Genomic DNA, 18,569 nt, shown 5'->3' with positions numbered 1-18,569 from the left:
TTGAACCAGTTAGAAACCTTGATCTTTATGAATGAACTAGTGACCATCTCATGTGAAAATGAAGGTACCAAACATTTCTTTGAATGATACCTCTTTTTGAATGTGGGCTGGAAAATCTGTTGTGGTGAAATGTGAAGTGCTTTCGTTGATACTACCATTGTGTATTGTGCCGAATGCACATCTTCTATCAAATCTACTCCCCAAAAAGTGCAATACAAGGCATTTTCTCAAAAAAATTTTAGGGAAACTGAAGGTTTTAATTTTGTCATGGTTGTCTTTCGGAAAGTAATTTTTGTTTTCCACTAGTCCAATTCATTCGTTCTTAATGTCGATGGTGGTGTTACCACTGCCTACTATAATGGCTGAAGACTGACAGCACTTAGCATCTACATATTTCACATGTTTATTGGTTTACAAATGGAAGATACCTCAGAAAGGTATATTCATTTTACATGGAAACAATTGGCAAAACAGTGTCTGCACTTTCATAATTTTCTTCAGTCTTTTTTTTTTTTTCACTGCAAATGGTCATTGGGTTTCTTATCTGAAATGAACCAAAAAGAGAATTTTGCTGTTACAGAAAACATTTTCAACATCAAAAGTTTCTTATGGTGTGTGTGTTTTTTTTTTCTCCATCGTCAGATGCATCTGCGCCGGTCATCGCCAACTGCCCAGTGGACATCACGTTGACGGTACCGTTTGGCACAACCAGTGCGGTTGTGACCTGGACCACGCCTACTGCTACCGACAACTCGGGCGGAGTGGTGACCAGCACCAACACGGCCTCACCCGGCGACGTGTTCCCTGTCGGTCTGACCCAGGTCCTGTACACCTTCTCGGACAACCAGGGCAACTCGGCCGTCTGTAGCTTCACCGTGCTGGTCACAGGTATTTTTGACTCGCTCGCATGCACTTCCCCCTCCCCCCATACCCAAGAATTACTATATGTGTATATGCCATATATTTTGCAGGTTTTTTTATTTCACAAATACCGGTGTTGGGTGCTAGTCACAAATTCAAGAACACGCAAGAATATTATGTCTGATTCCAACATGAAAGCGACATTAACATACATGTATCTTCGGCTGAGAATGATAAGGGCGTTAAGTTGCCACTAAAGCCATAGTGTTTGAGGCACTTTAACAAACTTTAATACCATTCTTGCCCAGTGGTATGAATTTTCTCCATTCATCACAGTTTTCCATGTTTGCGATTGATTTTAATCACGTCTGATATTGTCAACGAGTCCTGATTCGCAAAAAATGAGACTCGCTAAATGTACGTTGTATACACTATCCGACGGAAGGGCACGTTAAAAATTAGACTTTTAGGAACTGGGACACATGCTAGAACATGATGAATAACGAAAAGCATTCCCCCTTTCTACAATGCATCAAAAAATGCTGGTGAGGGTACAAAGGATTGCCCAGGGATTTTAGATGAAATTAGTTTCGTTACTGACAGAACTTGACATTACACAGAGCAGAAGCAGGAGGTCACAGAGAAAGGAATCGTTACCTTCCCATTATGAAACACTTTGAAAGCAAAAAAATAACAAAAACAAAACAATGAGTGACTGCAAAAGGTCCTGACACTTTGCCAAAGTTCATATCTCAAGTATACACACGTATACACATTCTGTTCTAAGTTTCTTTCCATCTCGATTCACATTGCAGTTGGCCTTGATGAAAAGGCCACTACATTGTACATTCTAATGGTGTCAGAGCAGTAGACTAAGAAAACAAAAGAAGAGAAATTTCTTTCATGTTTGCTCACCCACTTGCACTGACTGAACAAGTTGAAAAAAATATGTAGGTGATTTAAACAGTGCCATATTTTGTTGGTTTAATCCATAGCCCTCGGTGACACCACTATTCCTGTTATCACTGGGTGCCCCAGCGACATCGGTGTCACGGCCGACAGCAGCCTCAATGGTGCATTCGTCCAGTGGACTGAGCCAACAGCCACAGACAACTCGGGGTCCGTCAGCTCGAGTTCCACGGCATCCCCGGATGACTTCTTCGTCATTGGAGAGACGACTGTCACATACACCTTCACCGATCCTGTGGGCAACCAGGCATTCTGCTCATTCAACATCCTTGTCACTGGTGAGATGATTAGGACCACAACTTAAACGACATACATGGAACATTTTCTTTCTTCTTCTTTTTTACATGCAAACGACCATATTGTTCCTTGGATGAGAAGACCTTGTATCTCAGTTGGCATATATTCAGAAACCTACCTTAATTTTGAAAAACAGAGCAGTAATTCAATGTAATTCACCATGTTTCTACATTATTGAACATCAAGAGTCATGTAATCTTGCAGCTACAAATGTATGGGGGGGGGGGTGAGAACTGACTAGCAATTTTTCTGAAAAATGTCATATTGTGCAATCTGTGTCACCTAGAATCTGTGGGTCTAATGTTTGAATTAGTGTCACTCCTTGGCAGAGAGGTCAATGAACAATGAGTTTTTTCACCTTTTTCCATATTGTATATTTTTGTGCATGACCCCATAGGGTGGCCAGTTGTGACTTTGTTCTCAGCTCAGACCACTGCAGTGACAGTATCAGGAATCCATCTAAAAGTTTCCTATGACACCCCAGTAGAAGTTATACAGTATATAATTAAGGGCATATGAATTTTGTATCGGTGTTGATGGCGGTTAGGGGAATAAATTCATCCTGTTTGATTTTGTTTAATTTGGGGGTATTTACCAGATATGAATTCTTCTCCAGAAGCAATAGCAAATAAATTACAAGTATGAACTCGTTTTAAGTACATCGTAGTACAAGATAATGTTGCAATGGTCCTTTTTCATGACAATGGCAAGGTCGCAAATTGTATGTAATAATCATGTATAAGTGGGAGAAAGAAAGAATTACAGGAGACTGGCAACTAGATCTTGAGCCTGGGTGATGGATCCGATAATGTGAGGCTTCTGTCATCTTCTGTTTGTGTAGACACCACCGCTCCTCTTATCAACAACTGCCCCGAGGACATCTCCATCACTGTGCCGTTTGGAGTCAGCTCCGCCGTCGTCACGTGGACTGTTCCCACGGCCAACGACAACTCTGGTACCTCCACCCTCACCTCCAACACGGCCAACCCGGGAGATGCCTTCTCTGTCGGCAGCTCCCAGGTCGTCTACACCTTCAGCGATGACAACGGCAACACCGCTGTCTGTGCCTTCAACATCTTCGTTAACGGTAAGGAAAGCCACCATACTGCTTTAATGTTTGATTTGTGTGACTTTGTCTCATTGTTAAGAGTTGATGAGAAGTTCAAAGCTACATGAATTGTAAGTCATTGCCTTTTTCAGAACAACGAAAATGTAAAGTAGCAAAACAAGAAGTGTCATGTCCACAAGATTTGCACATACAGTGTATCAGTTGGTTTCCATGATTGTTGCAATTATGTTGTAAGTTATAGTTGTAGCAAGTGTTGTATCAGACAGGAATCTTATACAAGCACCCTTCTCGCATCTTTGTGTAGCTAGATTTGCAGAAGCTGCCGAAAAGTTCAGATACGACATGTATCTTGACCTGCTTTGAAAATTAAAGTAGATAGTACCCCTTTTTGTGCTCAGGCACTGAGCTTGATTTGCCAATCTTTGTCACAAGCATTCATTTATCTATCCTAATTTACCTATTTTTAAAGCTAGCAAGCCCACTGAGGTGCAGCGATGTGCCTCAGTCCAACAACAAGGCCATGGTGCCACAATAGGGATTAGGTAATCTCTCTTTGGTTTCAAGTACGGTATCAGTAGTTTCCAGACATATGTGCTACATGTAATTGGTGAAAAAAGCACTCTAGAATACAATTCATGCTATTTAGTAGCACAGTGAGGTTTACATGACATCTTTAAGTCAAATGTCCAGGGGTGCTATTTGACACTGCCTTGTTTTCATCGTTTACCAAACTGTCAAAGCCTTGGGCGACACAACCCCACCGGTCATCTCCGACTGCCCAACTTCCACCATTGCCGCTCAGGCCGACCCTCTCCTACCGGGAAGCAACGTGGACTGGACGGAGCCCACCGCCACTGACAACGACGGAAACGCTCCCACCGTTCAGGTCGCCAATGGCCCCGGCACGTTCTTCGTTATCGGTACCACGACCGTGACGTACACATTCACCGATGCTTCTGGAAACGAGGCGGTCTGTTCGTTTGACGTGGTGGTCATTGGTGAGATTTGATGTGTCATTTTGCCACAGCTGTCCTTTAAAGACCCAGCAGCATAGGGATTCATGTATAGCATGATTCATTTGCTGCCTACTGGGGTACACTCAAAAACCATGAAAGTACCGGTTGGGGTATATGTGCATCAAAGCATCGACTCATTGGTAATGGCCGACTTACACGTTTGAAGTCAAGATTCTTTGGCTATGTGTGTGTACTTTATACACAGACACGAATGATAAAGCAGTACGCAATTTGTTACAGGGATTCCGAAATATATCCGAGCCAGCCTCTCTCCTCCATTGTATTCCCACATTACCTGGTCTTTGAACTCAGTATTTCTTTGTCTGTGATCAGATTCTGTTGTGATGAAGCACATTACAGAAAACATCTTGATGCACCTTCCAGTGAATGTTGTCAAAAAATTTTGCAGATCCAAATGATTTTAACAAAACAATTAAGTATCATGTACACTAATCCTCTAAAGTTATGTCATTTCTCTTCATCAGCACCCTTTCATGAAGAGTAAAATATGATGAGCTTCACACATCTCTTGCATGGTGTAATTGATATTTCACTTGATATTCCCCCAGTGTGTGCACACAGTGATCAGATGGGTAGGCTACACTGCACATCCACTCTCAAAAATCGCCAAGACATGTATGGTCTGCTTCATTGGCAGTGCAGTTTGAAATTCTGGTCTGACTGGTAAATGTGCTTTGTGTATTCTCCAAAATTACTCCAGAGTCTTTAATCAAGACGTAATGAACTACATGTACTTGTTCCGCCCCAATAATGTTAAGGTACATTGTAGTAGGATTTTGTATTTGTTTATTTTTTTTTTCTACTTTTTATATCAAGTCCATGATCACATGAGAAGAGACTTGGTCACTGCATACCTTTACATGAAAATCTTAAAGCTTCAGATTTTTGAAAGCTCACTACCCTCTGTGTGATGACTCTGGCAGATACGACTGCACCAGCTGTTACTGGATGCCCCGAGGACATCTCCCTCAACGTTCCCTTCGGCACATCCACCACCGCTGTCACGTGGGAGGCCCCCATCGTTAGCGACAACTCGGGTTCGTTTGACGCCACCAACAACTTCAACCCGGGCGACACCTTCCCAGCTGGTGTCTCAACCCAGGTCACCTACACTTACACGGATGATTCCAACAATGTCGCTGTCTGTACCTTCCTGGTTACAATCACCAGTAAGTAGTTGAGAAAATGCTATGCTCCACAATCGTCAATTTAACCACATGCTAAGTGTCAGAATACTAATTGCTTGAAAAATTAGTGTTGCTAAATATATGGCATTTCCAGCACATCTAGTGTCTGAAAAAACAAGTAAACTGAAAAGAGACAAACAAAAATTTCATATGTACAAATTATTCCATCACATCCATAGGGTAGAGACCTTCTTAAAAAATTGATACCAATATGTAACACATCTTGTTCTTATACTGTATGCTGCCTACCAGTACACATACGTGTATGTGTGCATGTTGCATTCGTGTCAGGATCAGATTTTCCCATGTTCTTAAATTGTGAATAGCAACCGACTCCAAAAATTTGTGGGCATAGACAGTAATTGTTTTGTTTGTGTCAATGATGGTATCTTTGTTGTTTCATCCATGGTAACTGCTGACCAATGAAAACTATTTCCACAGTCGGAGCTGATATGACCGTGCCCGTCATCGCCGACTGCCCAGCTGACATCGTGCAAATCCTGCCCGACGACGCCAGCAGCGTGTCCGTGACGTGGACCGTGCCCACGGCGACCGACAACTCCGGGGCTACGCCCGCCGTCACCACGACAGGAAACTCTGGAGACTTCTTCGCCGTCGGCACCGCGACCGTCACCTACACCTTCACCGACGTTGCCGGCAATGAAGCAGTCTGTTCATTCATTGTCACAGTCGTTGGTACGTCTTGCAATGTTTGCATGCCCACTCTGACATGATAATGATTATTTTACTATTTCATGCATACTTTCCTCAAAAACTCAGAAGAAAAAGAATGACTTGTTTGCATTTTGCATTGCATGTCCCTCAAACACAATTCATGATTAGAGAGTTCAGAAAGTTCAGAAATAACTTTCCTATTCTCATGGTCGGACATCCGGGTATTTTGCGTGTCACGGGGTCATGGATAGCGGTGGAGTGAAAACAAACAGTCGCGTGAGCCTGGAGTGGTAACGCTGTACGTGTTTTCTGCCGGGGCGCCCCGCGAGCATAGCGCTAGCGCAAGCTGTACTACTGTAGAAGTGCGGGCGGCAGGATTAGGCCCTAGGCCTACCCTAAATTAGGCCCTACCCTAAGCCTACTACAGTACTGACGTTAGGCATATAGACCTACCTGAAGTTTCTATGAGGTACTAAGTAAGCGTAGATATCGGGGTAGGGCCTACTCAAAGAGGTTCTACTGCACATCTGGCCATTTTGTCGGGTCGTTGATCCAGAGTCCTGCCGCGATTTCATACGGGCACAGGTCCAGTCCGACTGCCTTCAACTTGGCAAAATACCGGGCCCGATCGATCGACAGGATCCAGATTATTAGAATATTGCTGGCAAGACATGATGCATGTATCTCATGAATGATGGCACAAATGACAAAATGAATAATGAAAAACAGTCCCCATGTCTGCGTAGAGCTGCACATAAAACGCGTCGCACATGCACAGCATGCAGTATGCGCATTATGCAGGCTTAGCGCGTGCAAGCTGTTTGTTTTCACTCCAGTCAACCGGAAGTGACGTGTAGCCGACCGCAAGAATAGTATCATTAAAGTCATGAAAAAGTTCTAATATTTTGTATTTATGAAAGCGGGTGCATCAATGTGTTGCCGTGGTAACGGATTATTTTGAATGAAAATCATACAACAATATTGTGAATTCAACTAAGTTGAGCATTTGGCTTGAAATTTGGCTCATGTGATGGCTATGATATACAGTTGGGCAAACTTCATTTTTGTCAATGTCAAACATTGTGTTGCCACAGTAATACCATTATTAATGAGAATCTTAGAAATTGTCAGTTTATTCATCTTGCTCACTCAGTTCTTGACCACTTGACTTGAGCTTTGGCACAAGTGACTAACAGTGAGCAAAATACATTTATTCAATGTTAGACCGTGCATTGCCATGGTAACAATATTTAGTTTCCTTTAGAAAGTAACAAGATAAATCCTGGTTGAACTAATTTTCTCAGTTTTAGGTGGGGGTATTAATCACAATGAGTGATAGTTCTAGTTTCTGTAGACACACCTTTGTATGGAGTTCCAGAGAACAGCGGCGGATACTGAGAAGGCTCTATTGCCATTTGTTTGGGTTTTAACCGATTGCACAGATAGATTAAAGTTTGAAACGTTCTCCTCTCTGTTTCTCTCCCTCCCTTCAGACAACACCCCACCCACATTCCTCTTCTGTCCCTCGGACATCGTGCTGGAGATCCCACTGGGCACCGCTTCGGCCATCGCCATCTGGAACGAGCCTGTTGCCCAGGACAACTCGGGCACGGCCACCTTCCAGAGCCAGACGGCATCCTCTGGGGATTCGTTCGCCGCCGCAACCACCACCACCGTCACCTACGCGTACGCTGACGACACTGGCAACGTTGCCACCTGCTCATTTGACGTTACCGTCAACACATGTACGTGTACCCTCGTCAAATAGCAGAATTTGGGGGAAAATGCAACCATGACCCCATTGTAGAAAATTGTTGTGCAATTGATAGTATGGAAGGCATTTCACACCTTTTGCTTTACCTCGCCTTTAGAACTTTTGCAAGAAGTGAGGTATGCATACTGGATTCAAAGTATTGAAATCATTCAGTACAAATGTATAAGTTGTATTGCAGATTACATATGTCCTCTCAGAGAAATTATGCATGAATGTGTTTGCATTAGTGAATTCGCCTTTTCTACGAATGAAAATTGCTGGACTTATTTTTTAGATGTAAATGAATTTGAGCTTTCATCAGTCATCAAACAACTCTGTTTTCAAAAGGCTTGTCAGATATTTATTGAAATGTATTTGTATTTACGTTCAAAAATGTTTGTCGAATACTGTGATAAAATGGATAAGATTTTGCAGCCCTCAAGTTTTACTTTTATGTGGTGTTCACCCGCAGTCGACGATGAAGGACCAGTGATTGCAAACTGCCCCGACAACATTGTCGTTGAGGTGGAGATTGGTGTCGGAGGAACGCCCGTCACATGGGCCATCCCCACGGCGACCGACAACTCCGGTGTCATCGTGACAGTGGAGAACAACTTTGCACCTGGAGACTTCTTTGATGTGGGTTCCACCCTGGTCGTGTACACCTTCACCGACAACGCCGGCAATCAAGTGCAGTGCGCCTTCAATGTGGCTGTCAATGGAGGTATGCAGAGTTTGGGCTGAATCATGTGCATTCACAGCAATTTCCCTGAAGTTGATGAGATGAAACCCTTTCTGGAAATTGAGTTGAATGTTATTGCTTGCATTATTATTGATGTTGGTTGTTGAAGGGATGGTGTAGTATTGGTGGAGGTGAGGATTCAGCTTTAAACTTTTTTGTGAGATACTCAGAAACTAATGTATGAAATGTTAAAGAGCATACAGTTCTAAGAGGAATTTAAAGTTTGTTTAAATGAAAATCAGTTTTAAAATGGCTGGGATATCCAAAATCAAAATAAAACAAAGTGATCCTAATAAAAGGTGGATCCCACCTTTCATGAGGATCACTTTGTTTTGGATGTTTCGGCCATTTCAAAACACTACGCTTTGAATTCCTCATAGAATTATGTTCTTTCACATTTCATAAGAGGTTTCTCTAAAAAAATTGTCACCAAAAAACGTTGGAAACCTGAAACCCCTTCTCAACCAAAACTGTACCACCCCTTTAAAGTTGCTACTCTTCTGTGTGTGTGTGTGTGTGTGTGTATGTATGTGTATGTATGTATGTATATATATATATATATATATATATTTATGATTATAATAGATAAACCTAAAAACCGATCATTTTATAAATGCTTGCATAAAAGTCTTCACATCCACTTTTCAAGTATTTCTTTGCTGTAGCATACCAAATAACATCCTGTTATTCACATTGCTCATTAACTTCTCTTGGTTTGGCATCATTTACATACCTGTTGAAATATTAGCAGTGCTTTGCCTTCAGTCTTCAACTTTGTAGTAGAAGGGAAAAGACTTTTCATCAATATTCTCCTTGTTCCTCTTTTTTTTCTCAGTGGACACCAGACCACCCCTCATCCAGTTCTGCCCCGATGACATCTCCGTGACGACGGACATCGTCAACACCGGCGCCACCGTCTCGTGGGATAATCCAATCGTCGCCGACGCATCCGGCGATCCCATCAGCATCGTGGTCTCCAAGGCATCAGGCACCTCCTTCGACGTCGGAACCACGGAAGTCATGTACACATTCGTGGACTCGTCTGGAAACAGCGTGTCTTGCAGCTTCTTGGTCACAGTTGTGGCAGGTAAACAAAAAAATGAACTAGAGAGAAAACTCACTCTTCTCTTATGAATTTCCTTGATATTATTGTTGAAAGCCATAGCAACCAATCACATTACCTGTGTATTTCTTTGCCCTTCTTCAAACTCTACCATAAATAACAGAAGAAAAAAAGAAAGCAGTAAATGGGAAGAGAGTGATCATCTTACATCACAGAGGGTTAAGTTTAACATTTTCCCATCTTCCTGATTTTTTGTTTTGTTAAGAAGATTGACGGTTCTAAATCTGACAAAGTGTAGTTGTCACTCTGAAGAACTTTGATAAAAGTCTCTGAATATGAAATCAGTTTGAGATTGTGATGATTACTTTGATAAAAGTCTCTGAATATGAAATCAGTTTGAGATTGTGATGATGTTCATGTGGCAATGGTGATGTCACAATAAGGAGTCATCTGCCGTAAGTCTTGAAATCTATTCTTATTTCTGACCAGTTTTCTTCAGTTGTGATGCAATACATACAAGGTGTACATAAATTTGCATACATTAGCAGCTTGTGCGGTGATCAGCTCTTATAGACTAGAAGTGGTGTCTGACACAAGCATCAACCAAACTGCGGGCCTCCGCAATTTCTGATAGTGGTTGTAGTACAAAATCCAAAGCACCATTTTGGAAACCAGAGAAATTATATGTATGAAGTTTATGGGGATTTTTGAGTCTCCTGGAAATGGGCTAAAAAATTGACACGATATGCCTTTAAAATTGAGTCTCGTGTTTGCCTTTCTGCCTACCAGTGGACGATGCCGCCCCAGTCATCAGCGGTTGCCCCAACGACATCACCCGCACGGTGCTGACGGATACCACCGGTGGCATCATCACCTGGACCCCGCCCGTTGCCACGGACAACTCAGGGGAGCCTGTGGATCTCCAGAACGTTCCCAGCCTGCCCGGAACCTTCTTCCCCGTGGGCACCACGGTCGTTGCCTACTCCTTTGCAGATGCCGTGGGCAACACCGCTGAGTGTACCTTCACCATCACCATCGACCAGGGTGAGAGGACATATCCTCTATTTTGGCGAGCTTGATCTTGACCTTTAACCTTTGAACAAAACATCTGTGATGTAGGGTGTCAGTGGTAACAAGTCTTGGATCTGCAATGTGAATACTAACATGCTGCTGTTATACAAAATATAGCATTCTGCACATGTAGGAGACAGCCGTTTCCATTGTCAAACCTGCGAGGAGGCGCATCATCATGAACATTAGCGTTGCGGATCTAAAGCTTGCTATGGATAAGCTGTTACGGCTCACATTTTCAATCTAATGCTGGAAAAAGTGTTTAAAAAAAAAGTGGTGTGCATGCCGTCAAACCCCCGTTTGAGGCGAGACCCCATTGCCAAACGAAGCTGATGGGGTGCTATACCCCCCTAACGATTCCTTGTTTGAGAAGTGGGAGTAGATGTATTTGTCCACTGCAAAATAACTTTCTACTCAGGCATGGCAAACCTGGAGGCCAAGCCAGGGTTTAATGACTGCAACAGCTGTCATATTACGTAAGAGCATGATAAGGATATCTGCCTGTGGCAGACCATTCAAAGTGCACTCAATTTTCTCTATTCTTTCTGAAGTTTTAGATTTTATATTCTATTGAGAAATTCTATAGTCATCCGTTTTGAATTTCGAACGAAAAAATTTGACCCATAAATAACGAAAATACAGGAATAAGAAGGAGAGCATTGTAGAAGTTTGTCGACACACACATGCACCATGGAGCTACATAGCCCATGCCAAAACCAAAACAATCTCCTCCTCTCGCGGGTCCCCCCAGGGTAAAGAAACAGGTGTTTTATATCTTTGGTTTTTAAGTCCTTGATTGCCAAGATATACACTGGCATTGTCTACAGGGGTGTAGCTTCTTCAAACGAGAGATTTGCCTCATGGTGTATAAGGTTTTGTTTTACATTCAGTTTCCTATTCATATATTTGTGATTACCTTTAGATTCGCAGAATTAAAGTCAAGATTATTCGAGATAATTCTGGTGTATTGTTTTTTATTTGTCAACTGTGCCTTAACAACAACTTGCTTTTATGTTCATACAGACTCGCCATGCAACCTCAGCCCGTGTGAGAACGGTGGAGTGTGCCTCGCCCAGAGCTTGACTAACTATGTCTGTGTGTGCCCTGGCTGCTTCACTGGTGTCAACTGCCAGATTGGTGAGTTTAGATCACTTCTCTCTCTCTTTCCTTGCTGTTAATGGGAATTGATTCTACAGCATGATCAGTACAAGACCTCTTTGAAAATCTTCTGTCCTTAAAAACATTCAGGACTCTTTTATCTCTTAAACAATGGGATATCCAGAACTTGTGCGATGTTCATATGCTATGTTTGGCCAGGTTGCACTGAGACAAAAAGTTCTTAATGAGTATATATTCATGACAGAATGAAATACAAATAAGTTATAAATGTACTTTCTTAGCATCAATATCAAAATCAGTATTAATTATTTTTTCTGTTTACTCGTTTGTTAGTGGAAAGATCAAACCAAAAGCTTCATAATGCACCATCAAAAGTCATCTGTAAGTGTACTTTATTAAACATGCATTTCCAGTGAGAAAAAAGAAATTATAGCATTGGAGAGAAAGGGGAGTCATTTCAAAGTGTGAGAAAAACTGATGGATATTTTGCTGTACAACTTGTTAGGGAAGGTGCAAATTTTTGTATGAGGAAAATGAAGTATGTGTATTCTCAATGAGTTGTTTGAATCTGTCTCATTTCTCTTTGTTTGTTTTTTTTGACCTCAAGAACTCGACCCATGTGATGGCAACACCTGTATCAACGGTGGAGAATGTTTCCCTCAACCGAACTCCTGCACACAGTACTACTGTGAATGCCCCGAGTGCTACTACGGAGAATTCTGCGAAAACCGTGAGTGTATTGAATTGTACAGGCATCTGCTTTTTTCTGCCCTTGATGTTAAACTACAATGTTGTCTTCAAGATGAATGTTGTCATTATAGTATCATGATCATGTGTTTGCTATTTCATGTGTGGCTGTGAAAACACAAAAAATACCAAAAATTAATTCATTCAAGAATCATTGGCCCAAAATATGAGTCCAGTATGTCTCTTACATCAGTGAAATGAGATTCACTAAAAGATGATCAATGCCAAGTAGTTTGTTTATGGGGTATGCACTTGCAGGTTGGAGCAGATTCTTTCAAGAAAAGTAGTGGGCTCAAGAGTGCATCTAACTGCAGTATGTACTCTTCTGATGGAATTGCTCCACTTTCAACCGGTTACATTCTCAGCTGTGATGAAAGTTCCTGAGATAAAGACATTTTCGCTCAAAGAGCATAAATCAATGTCATCTTCGTCACCAACATTTTAGTAAATATGATCAGTTAGTAGTCATTCCTACTCATTTCACCTTTATCTACATTTTAACACATTTTGTGCCAAATATTGTTCACCCCTTGAAGGGCATTTTCATTATCTTTTTGCCAAAAGCTCAGTTGTTCAAAGTCTTGGCTCCTAGAAACTGAGCTAAAGTGTTTTAGCACAGCACACACAAATACAATTTCTAAGGCAACATGTTTTATATTAACTGCATTGTTCTTCCCCTGCCGTTTTCCCCACCAGGTGTGGATGCCTGTGCCTGCAATAAGTGTGAGAATGGCGGTGTCTGCGTGCCTTCCAGCGGTACTTCCTGCACCGACTACAGCTGCCTCTGCACCGGATGCTTCGTTGGACAGTTCTGCGAGAATGGTGGGTAAAAAGACAGTGTGATGAAAAGGCATAAATAATTCATTGGTAAAAATGAATAATTCTTATACCTTAGAGGAAAATAAAACTTTAAATATCGATATAAAATTAAGATGTAATTTCCTAGTTACTTTTTTAGGGGAATCCCAAGGTTTGAAATGTCATTCATGTTTCTTATTTACATGTATCAAAAAATAAATATGTATATGTATAAATACCGGTATATGTATATTTTTTTTCCCCCAAGAGGACAGCTGCAAGATATTCAGGGCTTTCTGATATTGAGGAAACCACACAGTACCAGAGTCTTTTGTTTTTTGTTTTGCCATTATCAATGCATTTGGTTTTCCTTTTGTAAAGTATGAATTCAAAAGAGTATTGACTGCAGTGTTTGATGAACTTTGCCTGTGTGATGCATTTGAAATTCTCAGAGTACAACCCGTGCGATTTTGGACCCTGCCAGAACGGAGGAATCTGCAGCAACATTGCCGACTCTTGCTCCGCCTACAGCTGTGAGTGCCAGGGCTGCTTCACTGGCTACAGCTGTGACATTGGTGAGTACTTTGTTGCCAAACGCTGGGCCTCTAGTGGTTTTGAAGAGAGCTAGATAGACCACCGACGAAACAGTGATCAAAATTTTGGAGTGACCACATTCTCACAAGAAATGCTTCCATGTGGTTAATGAAACTCTCATTTAAAGATGTGCATAGAGTATGGAGCCTTGCTAATGGTATGCTGTAGGGAAGAGAACACCTTCTTCCTAATTTACAATGATGCACCTTAACCCTAAAAAGACTGGGCTATTTTGGTAGCTCGAAAGACTGGGGGGGGGCCTAAAGGGCCCCCCCTTAAGATCTCGGCCGTGGAACGCGCGATCGCCGCGAAAATTTGCAGAATGGTAGTGTGCGATGTAATCTACAAGATCGTATATTCAAATTTTACAAAATAGTCTTCGTTTATTTTATTTTGATTATTTATGCTAATTTATGCAAGAAATCAGACTCTTTGATCTAAATCAGTAAACAAAGCTCCAAAAGTGCTAATTTTTGGTCTAATTATTCTTTGTGGCATTCTTAGCAAATGTACTTGAAAAAAAATGCGGTATCAAAATTAATTTCTTATTTATTTTATTGTTTTATGAATTTCTTATGTATTTCTTTGTTTTTTCGACCTTTTGTTTATGTTGTTTTTTTTTCAAAATTTGTGACAGACACTTTTTGAAGCATAATACTCCTAAAACAAATTAATCTTAGCCATTGAGATTAAAAATAAGCATATTTATATGAACCATGTGAAAAAACTCAATTTGTATTGACTTTGTACACAAATTCACATTTTTTAGCCATTTTCGGCCTCACGTGCATGTACAAAAAGTTATGTAACTTCAGAACCGTAACCCCGGGCGTCACAAATTTGGTGTCAAAATGTGCGGGAAACTCGAAAGAAAAAAGTCATAGAACATCGCTGCGAGAGCATTGCGCGTTGCAGAGTAATCGCGCGAAATGTCGAGGGGGGGGCCTTTTAGGCCCCCCCCAGTCTTTTTAGGGTTAAGATCTAGATACTGTGAGATGGTTCACTTGAATACATTGCTGTTTTGAAGGCAGATTAACCCTTCAACATGATTTCTGAATAGCTAATGAATCAAAGTGATTTGATGACATTGGTTGGGGCAGGGGAATTAATTTTGATATCTTGTGATTATGTTATTCATTGGACCCCCAACCTAATGGAGCTGGTTGCATTCAGTTTTTACGGAAAGACCATGGCATTTTCTTATTGTTTTTTTATAGAGCAGTGGGGATCGTCAAATAGGTAAAGAAATTGACAAAATGACTTGTGTCAATTTGCATGTCGTAATTCACACATACACCTTTGGTTTACCTTTATCCTTCTCAGCCATCCCCAACCCATGCGACGAAGATCCATGCGCCAACGGAGGGGTGTGCTCACGGGTGTCCGGAAGTTGCTACGCCTACCAGTGCGCCTGCCAGCCAGGATTTGCCGGGCCACGATGCGAAGATGGTAAGATGGCGACTTTGGATTACAGTGGGGAATATTTTTAACAACACTTTTTACTACAAATTTCTCCAGTGATAGAGGCTTTCTGTACAAGGCTTGATTGTGAAAAGTAGTCGTATGTTCTCTGGGAGTAAAGCAGTTTGTATTGTGTCTTTTTTTTTTCAATTTATCAGTGACATCAAATGAAAAGTTTTGTGCCGCGCTCTCATGTCCTTCAGTCACAATTATTGTCTCTTCTATTGAAGTGGTATCTGAGTTTCACCATCATTTTCATCACCAACAAGGACTTCTTAGACAGCCCGACGATAACTGTTGTTGCTCTCTAGAATTTTCTGGAGTGCCTTGTCAAATGTTGGCAGTTAAAATTTGTACAGACATGAATACACTCTTCAATATTCGGTGAAATATAGAAGAAAAAAAAAACACTTTACAGTCTCATCTCATGGATTACCAAAAGATAACTTTGTATGTAGTGTGATTCAAAGACATGCTACTGTAGTCTTGATTCTGATATTCTGTGTATTTGTGCTCAATGCAGCTGTCGTTGTCCTCATCAATCCGTGCAACAACTTCCCCTGTGACAATGGCGGATCCTGTGTCTGCGACAGCGAGGGTGACTACGTCTGCTTGTGTCCCCCGGGATACAATGGAATAAACTGCCAGTCTGGACTCAGTAAGTAGTGTGAACAAAAGGAAAACGTCTATCAGATGGGGAGGGAGGGGGAGGGGTACAGATGCAATGTGACACAAGAGTACCTTGAGACAACCCTTATAAAGGTATGAATAAAATACATTGTGGCTATTGGAGAAAAAAATAACACATTTTGTCGTCTGGGAGCTTTGCAATTTGATCTTCCCAATGGCATTGTTCTCAATAGGTAAAAAAGGGCCAACTAGAGTTACTTTAAAGAAATTATGATATATTTCAACTCATTAGCTACTGGAATGTGATGAACCCTGTACCAAAGTCTATGGGGTTACAGAATTTTGTAGGGAATGAGTTACGAGTAATGAGTCAAATTATGCAAGTGCTCATGAAATTGTGCTTTGAAATTCTTGCTATTATATTTGCTTTTGTGCATGTTTCTGATATAAAAATGATAACAAAGGAAGACACTCCAGTCACAACTTCACACGGCAACAGTATCTGAATAGCGAATGATGTTTAATATGATATGTACTGTGATGTGCAGTGTCCGGTACATAGGCTGTGTAACTGTACTGTTGAGGGATGAAAACGATGATTAATTTTCCCTTCTGTCTGGTACCTCACAGTCACTGTCCAGGATGCCTGTGCCTCCAACCCATGCCTGAATGGAGGAAACTGCATCAACAGTTACCATAGCGACAGCAACGTCAACGGCAACTACGTCCCAGAATACACCTGCATCTGCCAAACAGGCTTTACTGGCATCAACTGTGCTTTCACCACAGGTACTGCAGTAGTCATTGTATCTTTCCCTGTGGAGGTGAAGAATGAGCTTTAATCCCTTCTCTATGGAAACCTCGTTGATTTTCATCCAGTAAAGTCTGGGGACTCTCAGAGTTCCAAAGGCAAATTTTTAAGAACCATTGTAGAAGTTTAAGATGGTAATCTGTTGGCAAGCTCTGTTGAGTTAAACAGAACTTAACCACATCAAAGAACCACTTTGGCGCGCCTACAAAATCAACATGCTCCTACACCATAGAAGATGGCGATCATGAACTACATATAAATTGTCTGAAATAGGGCCGAGTTGTCCCTGAGACCAAGTTAACCAGGATCCTTCTGGAATAAAAGTTGGTAAACTGACTTTTATTTTTGATCTCAAAATACTTTGAAACAACTCATCATCCCAGCAAATTGCGTCAGCCAGGTAGGTTTCTTGGTAGACTCTTTCGATAAATTGCAAGCAAATATGAAATGGTACAAGACGGGTTCTCAAACCCTTACCAGAACCGTTTTCACCTTAAGAAGAATCAAATGTTTTCAATGTAAGTAATGACAAAGCCATTGTCACAATGTGAGCATAGAAACCTAGCTAACCAACCAAAGACCTATCAATTGAAATCACTGAAGGCAGGGTACAGTGCCCTCCTACAAGCTACTGTGGATGGTAATGATATGAATGCAAAAACACAAACATGAATATGACTGAATATAGAAATGTCAAGGGTGACAAATATAAGGTTTCTTGATGTGATAAATGAGATATATTTTGTGCAAACTTTTGCCTGTCTTGTGCAGCGGACAACCCAGGCCTAGTCGTGTGTGACGACTCCAAGTGTCAGAATGGTGGAGCTTGCTTCAACAGCTACTACAGCTTGGACCAGAGTCTCTCCTACTACTGCAACTGTCCGCTCGGATTCTTTGGAGAGTGTTGCGAGCTCGTCCGTAAGTGCAACTCTGTGCCTCGTTCAAGCATGGACTCTTGATATACGTGTATGATACGTCTACTTTGTCAAGCATAATTATAGATTTATCAGGCTGTAGATGTGGATGTATACTTGCATGTTCAATTCAGCCACTTGCAAATGCGTTTCATGAGTTGCAATGTTTGGAAAGTACTCTTTAGAAAGTGCTGCTGTGCCCTCAGAATTGTGTAGATTTTAATTGTCTATTAAAATATATGATGGCATTCAGGTGTAAGGCATATTTTCGAAACATTTTCGAATTTGGGGAACCTAGTTAATGCTGTCAAAGCAAGGAGCATGGTAATAACTCCACATGTACATGTTGACGAACACTTGCATGTAAGAAGATTGCTCTCTGGTAGAAGATGGACATGTCGTAGCATCAAACAGCGGATTTCATCATTTTTCTCTCTGCTTTTGACATGCTCTAAATCTGTGTAGACCCTGATCCGTGTGCCAGCAACCCGTGCCAGAATGCAGGCAACTGTCTCGCATTCAACACCTACTTTGTCTGCTCCTGCGTTAACGGCTTCACGGGAATCACCTGTGAGATCGCACCAGGTAAGTCTCGTGCCATCTCTTACAACCTCTCCCCCTCCTTCTCTCTTTTGAAGCTGATTATTAAAGATGATATGATTTGAAATCACGGCTGAAGTTTTATTTTTCATCTGCAACAGCAGGCCAGGGAGCAACGTTCACTAGTTACGTGTAAGAGTGAAAAAATTGAAAGAATGATAACTGATAGAT

At 41.5% G+C, this 18,569-nt stretch overlaps 1 protein-coding gene across 1 annotated transcript in view; it reads left to right on the top strand.

The window, feature by feature from the left end:
* The window catches only part of LOC139738471 (uncharacterized), a 96,326-nt gene that overhangs the window by 44,375 nt on the left and 33,382 nt on the right, over positions 1-18,569 (top strand). Inside the window, exons 35-53 of the mRNA XM_071649098.1 lie at positions 643-888; positions 1,857-2,108; positions 2,969-3,214; positions 3,937-4,194; positions 5,157-5,402; positions 5,862-6,116; positions 7,589-7,840; positions 8,321-8,572; positions 9,426-9,677; positions 10,443-10,697; positions 11,748-11,861; positions 12,451-12,573; positions 13,287-13,412; positions 13,841-13,963; positions 15,306-15,431; positions 15,967-16,101; positions 16,704-16,862; positions 17,656-17,802; positions 18,264-18,383. Of these exons, the coding sequence (XP_071505199.1) occupies positions 643-888; positions 1,857-2,108; positions 2,969-3,214; positions 3,937-4,194; positions 5,157-5,402; positions 5,862-6,116; positions 7,589-7,840; positions 8,321-8,572; positions 9,426-9,677; positions 10,443-10,697; positions 11,748-11,861; positions 12,451-12,573; positions 13,287-13,412; positions 13,841-13,963; positions 15,306-15,431; positions 15,967-16,101; positions 16,704-16,862; positions 17,656-17,802; positions 18,264-18,383 (3,687 nt within the window). The remainder of the gene's footprint in view (positions 1-642; positions 889-1,856; positions 2,109-2,968; positions 3,215-3,936; positions 4,195-5,156; positions 5,403-5,861; positions 6,117-7,588; positions 7,841-8,320; positions 8,573-9,425; positions 9,678-10,442; positions 10,698-11,747; positions 11,862-12,450; positions 12,574-13,286; positions 13,413-13,840; positions 13,964-15,305; positions 15,432-15,966; positions 16,102-16,703; positions 16,863-17,655; positions 17,803-18,263; positions 18,384-18,569) is intronic.

The sequence above is a fragment of the Diadema antillarum genome, unplaced genomic scaffold, assembly GCF_040938485.1.
Source record: "Diadema antillarum isolate AM-2024a unplaced genomic scaffold, OU_Dant_1.0 seq00000744_RagTag, whole genome shotgun sequence".
Classification (NCBI taxonomy): domain Eukaryota; kingdom Metazoa; phylum Echinodermata; class Echinoidea; order Diadematoida; family Diadematidae; genus Diadema; species Diadema antillarum.
Note: the sequence above shows the minus strand (reverse complement) of the source record. Positions and strands in the feature narration are given on the sequence as shown.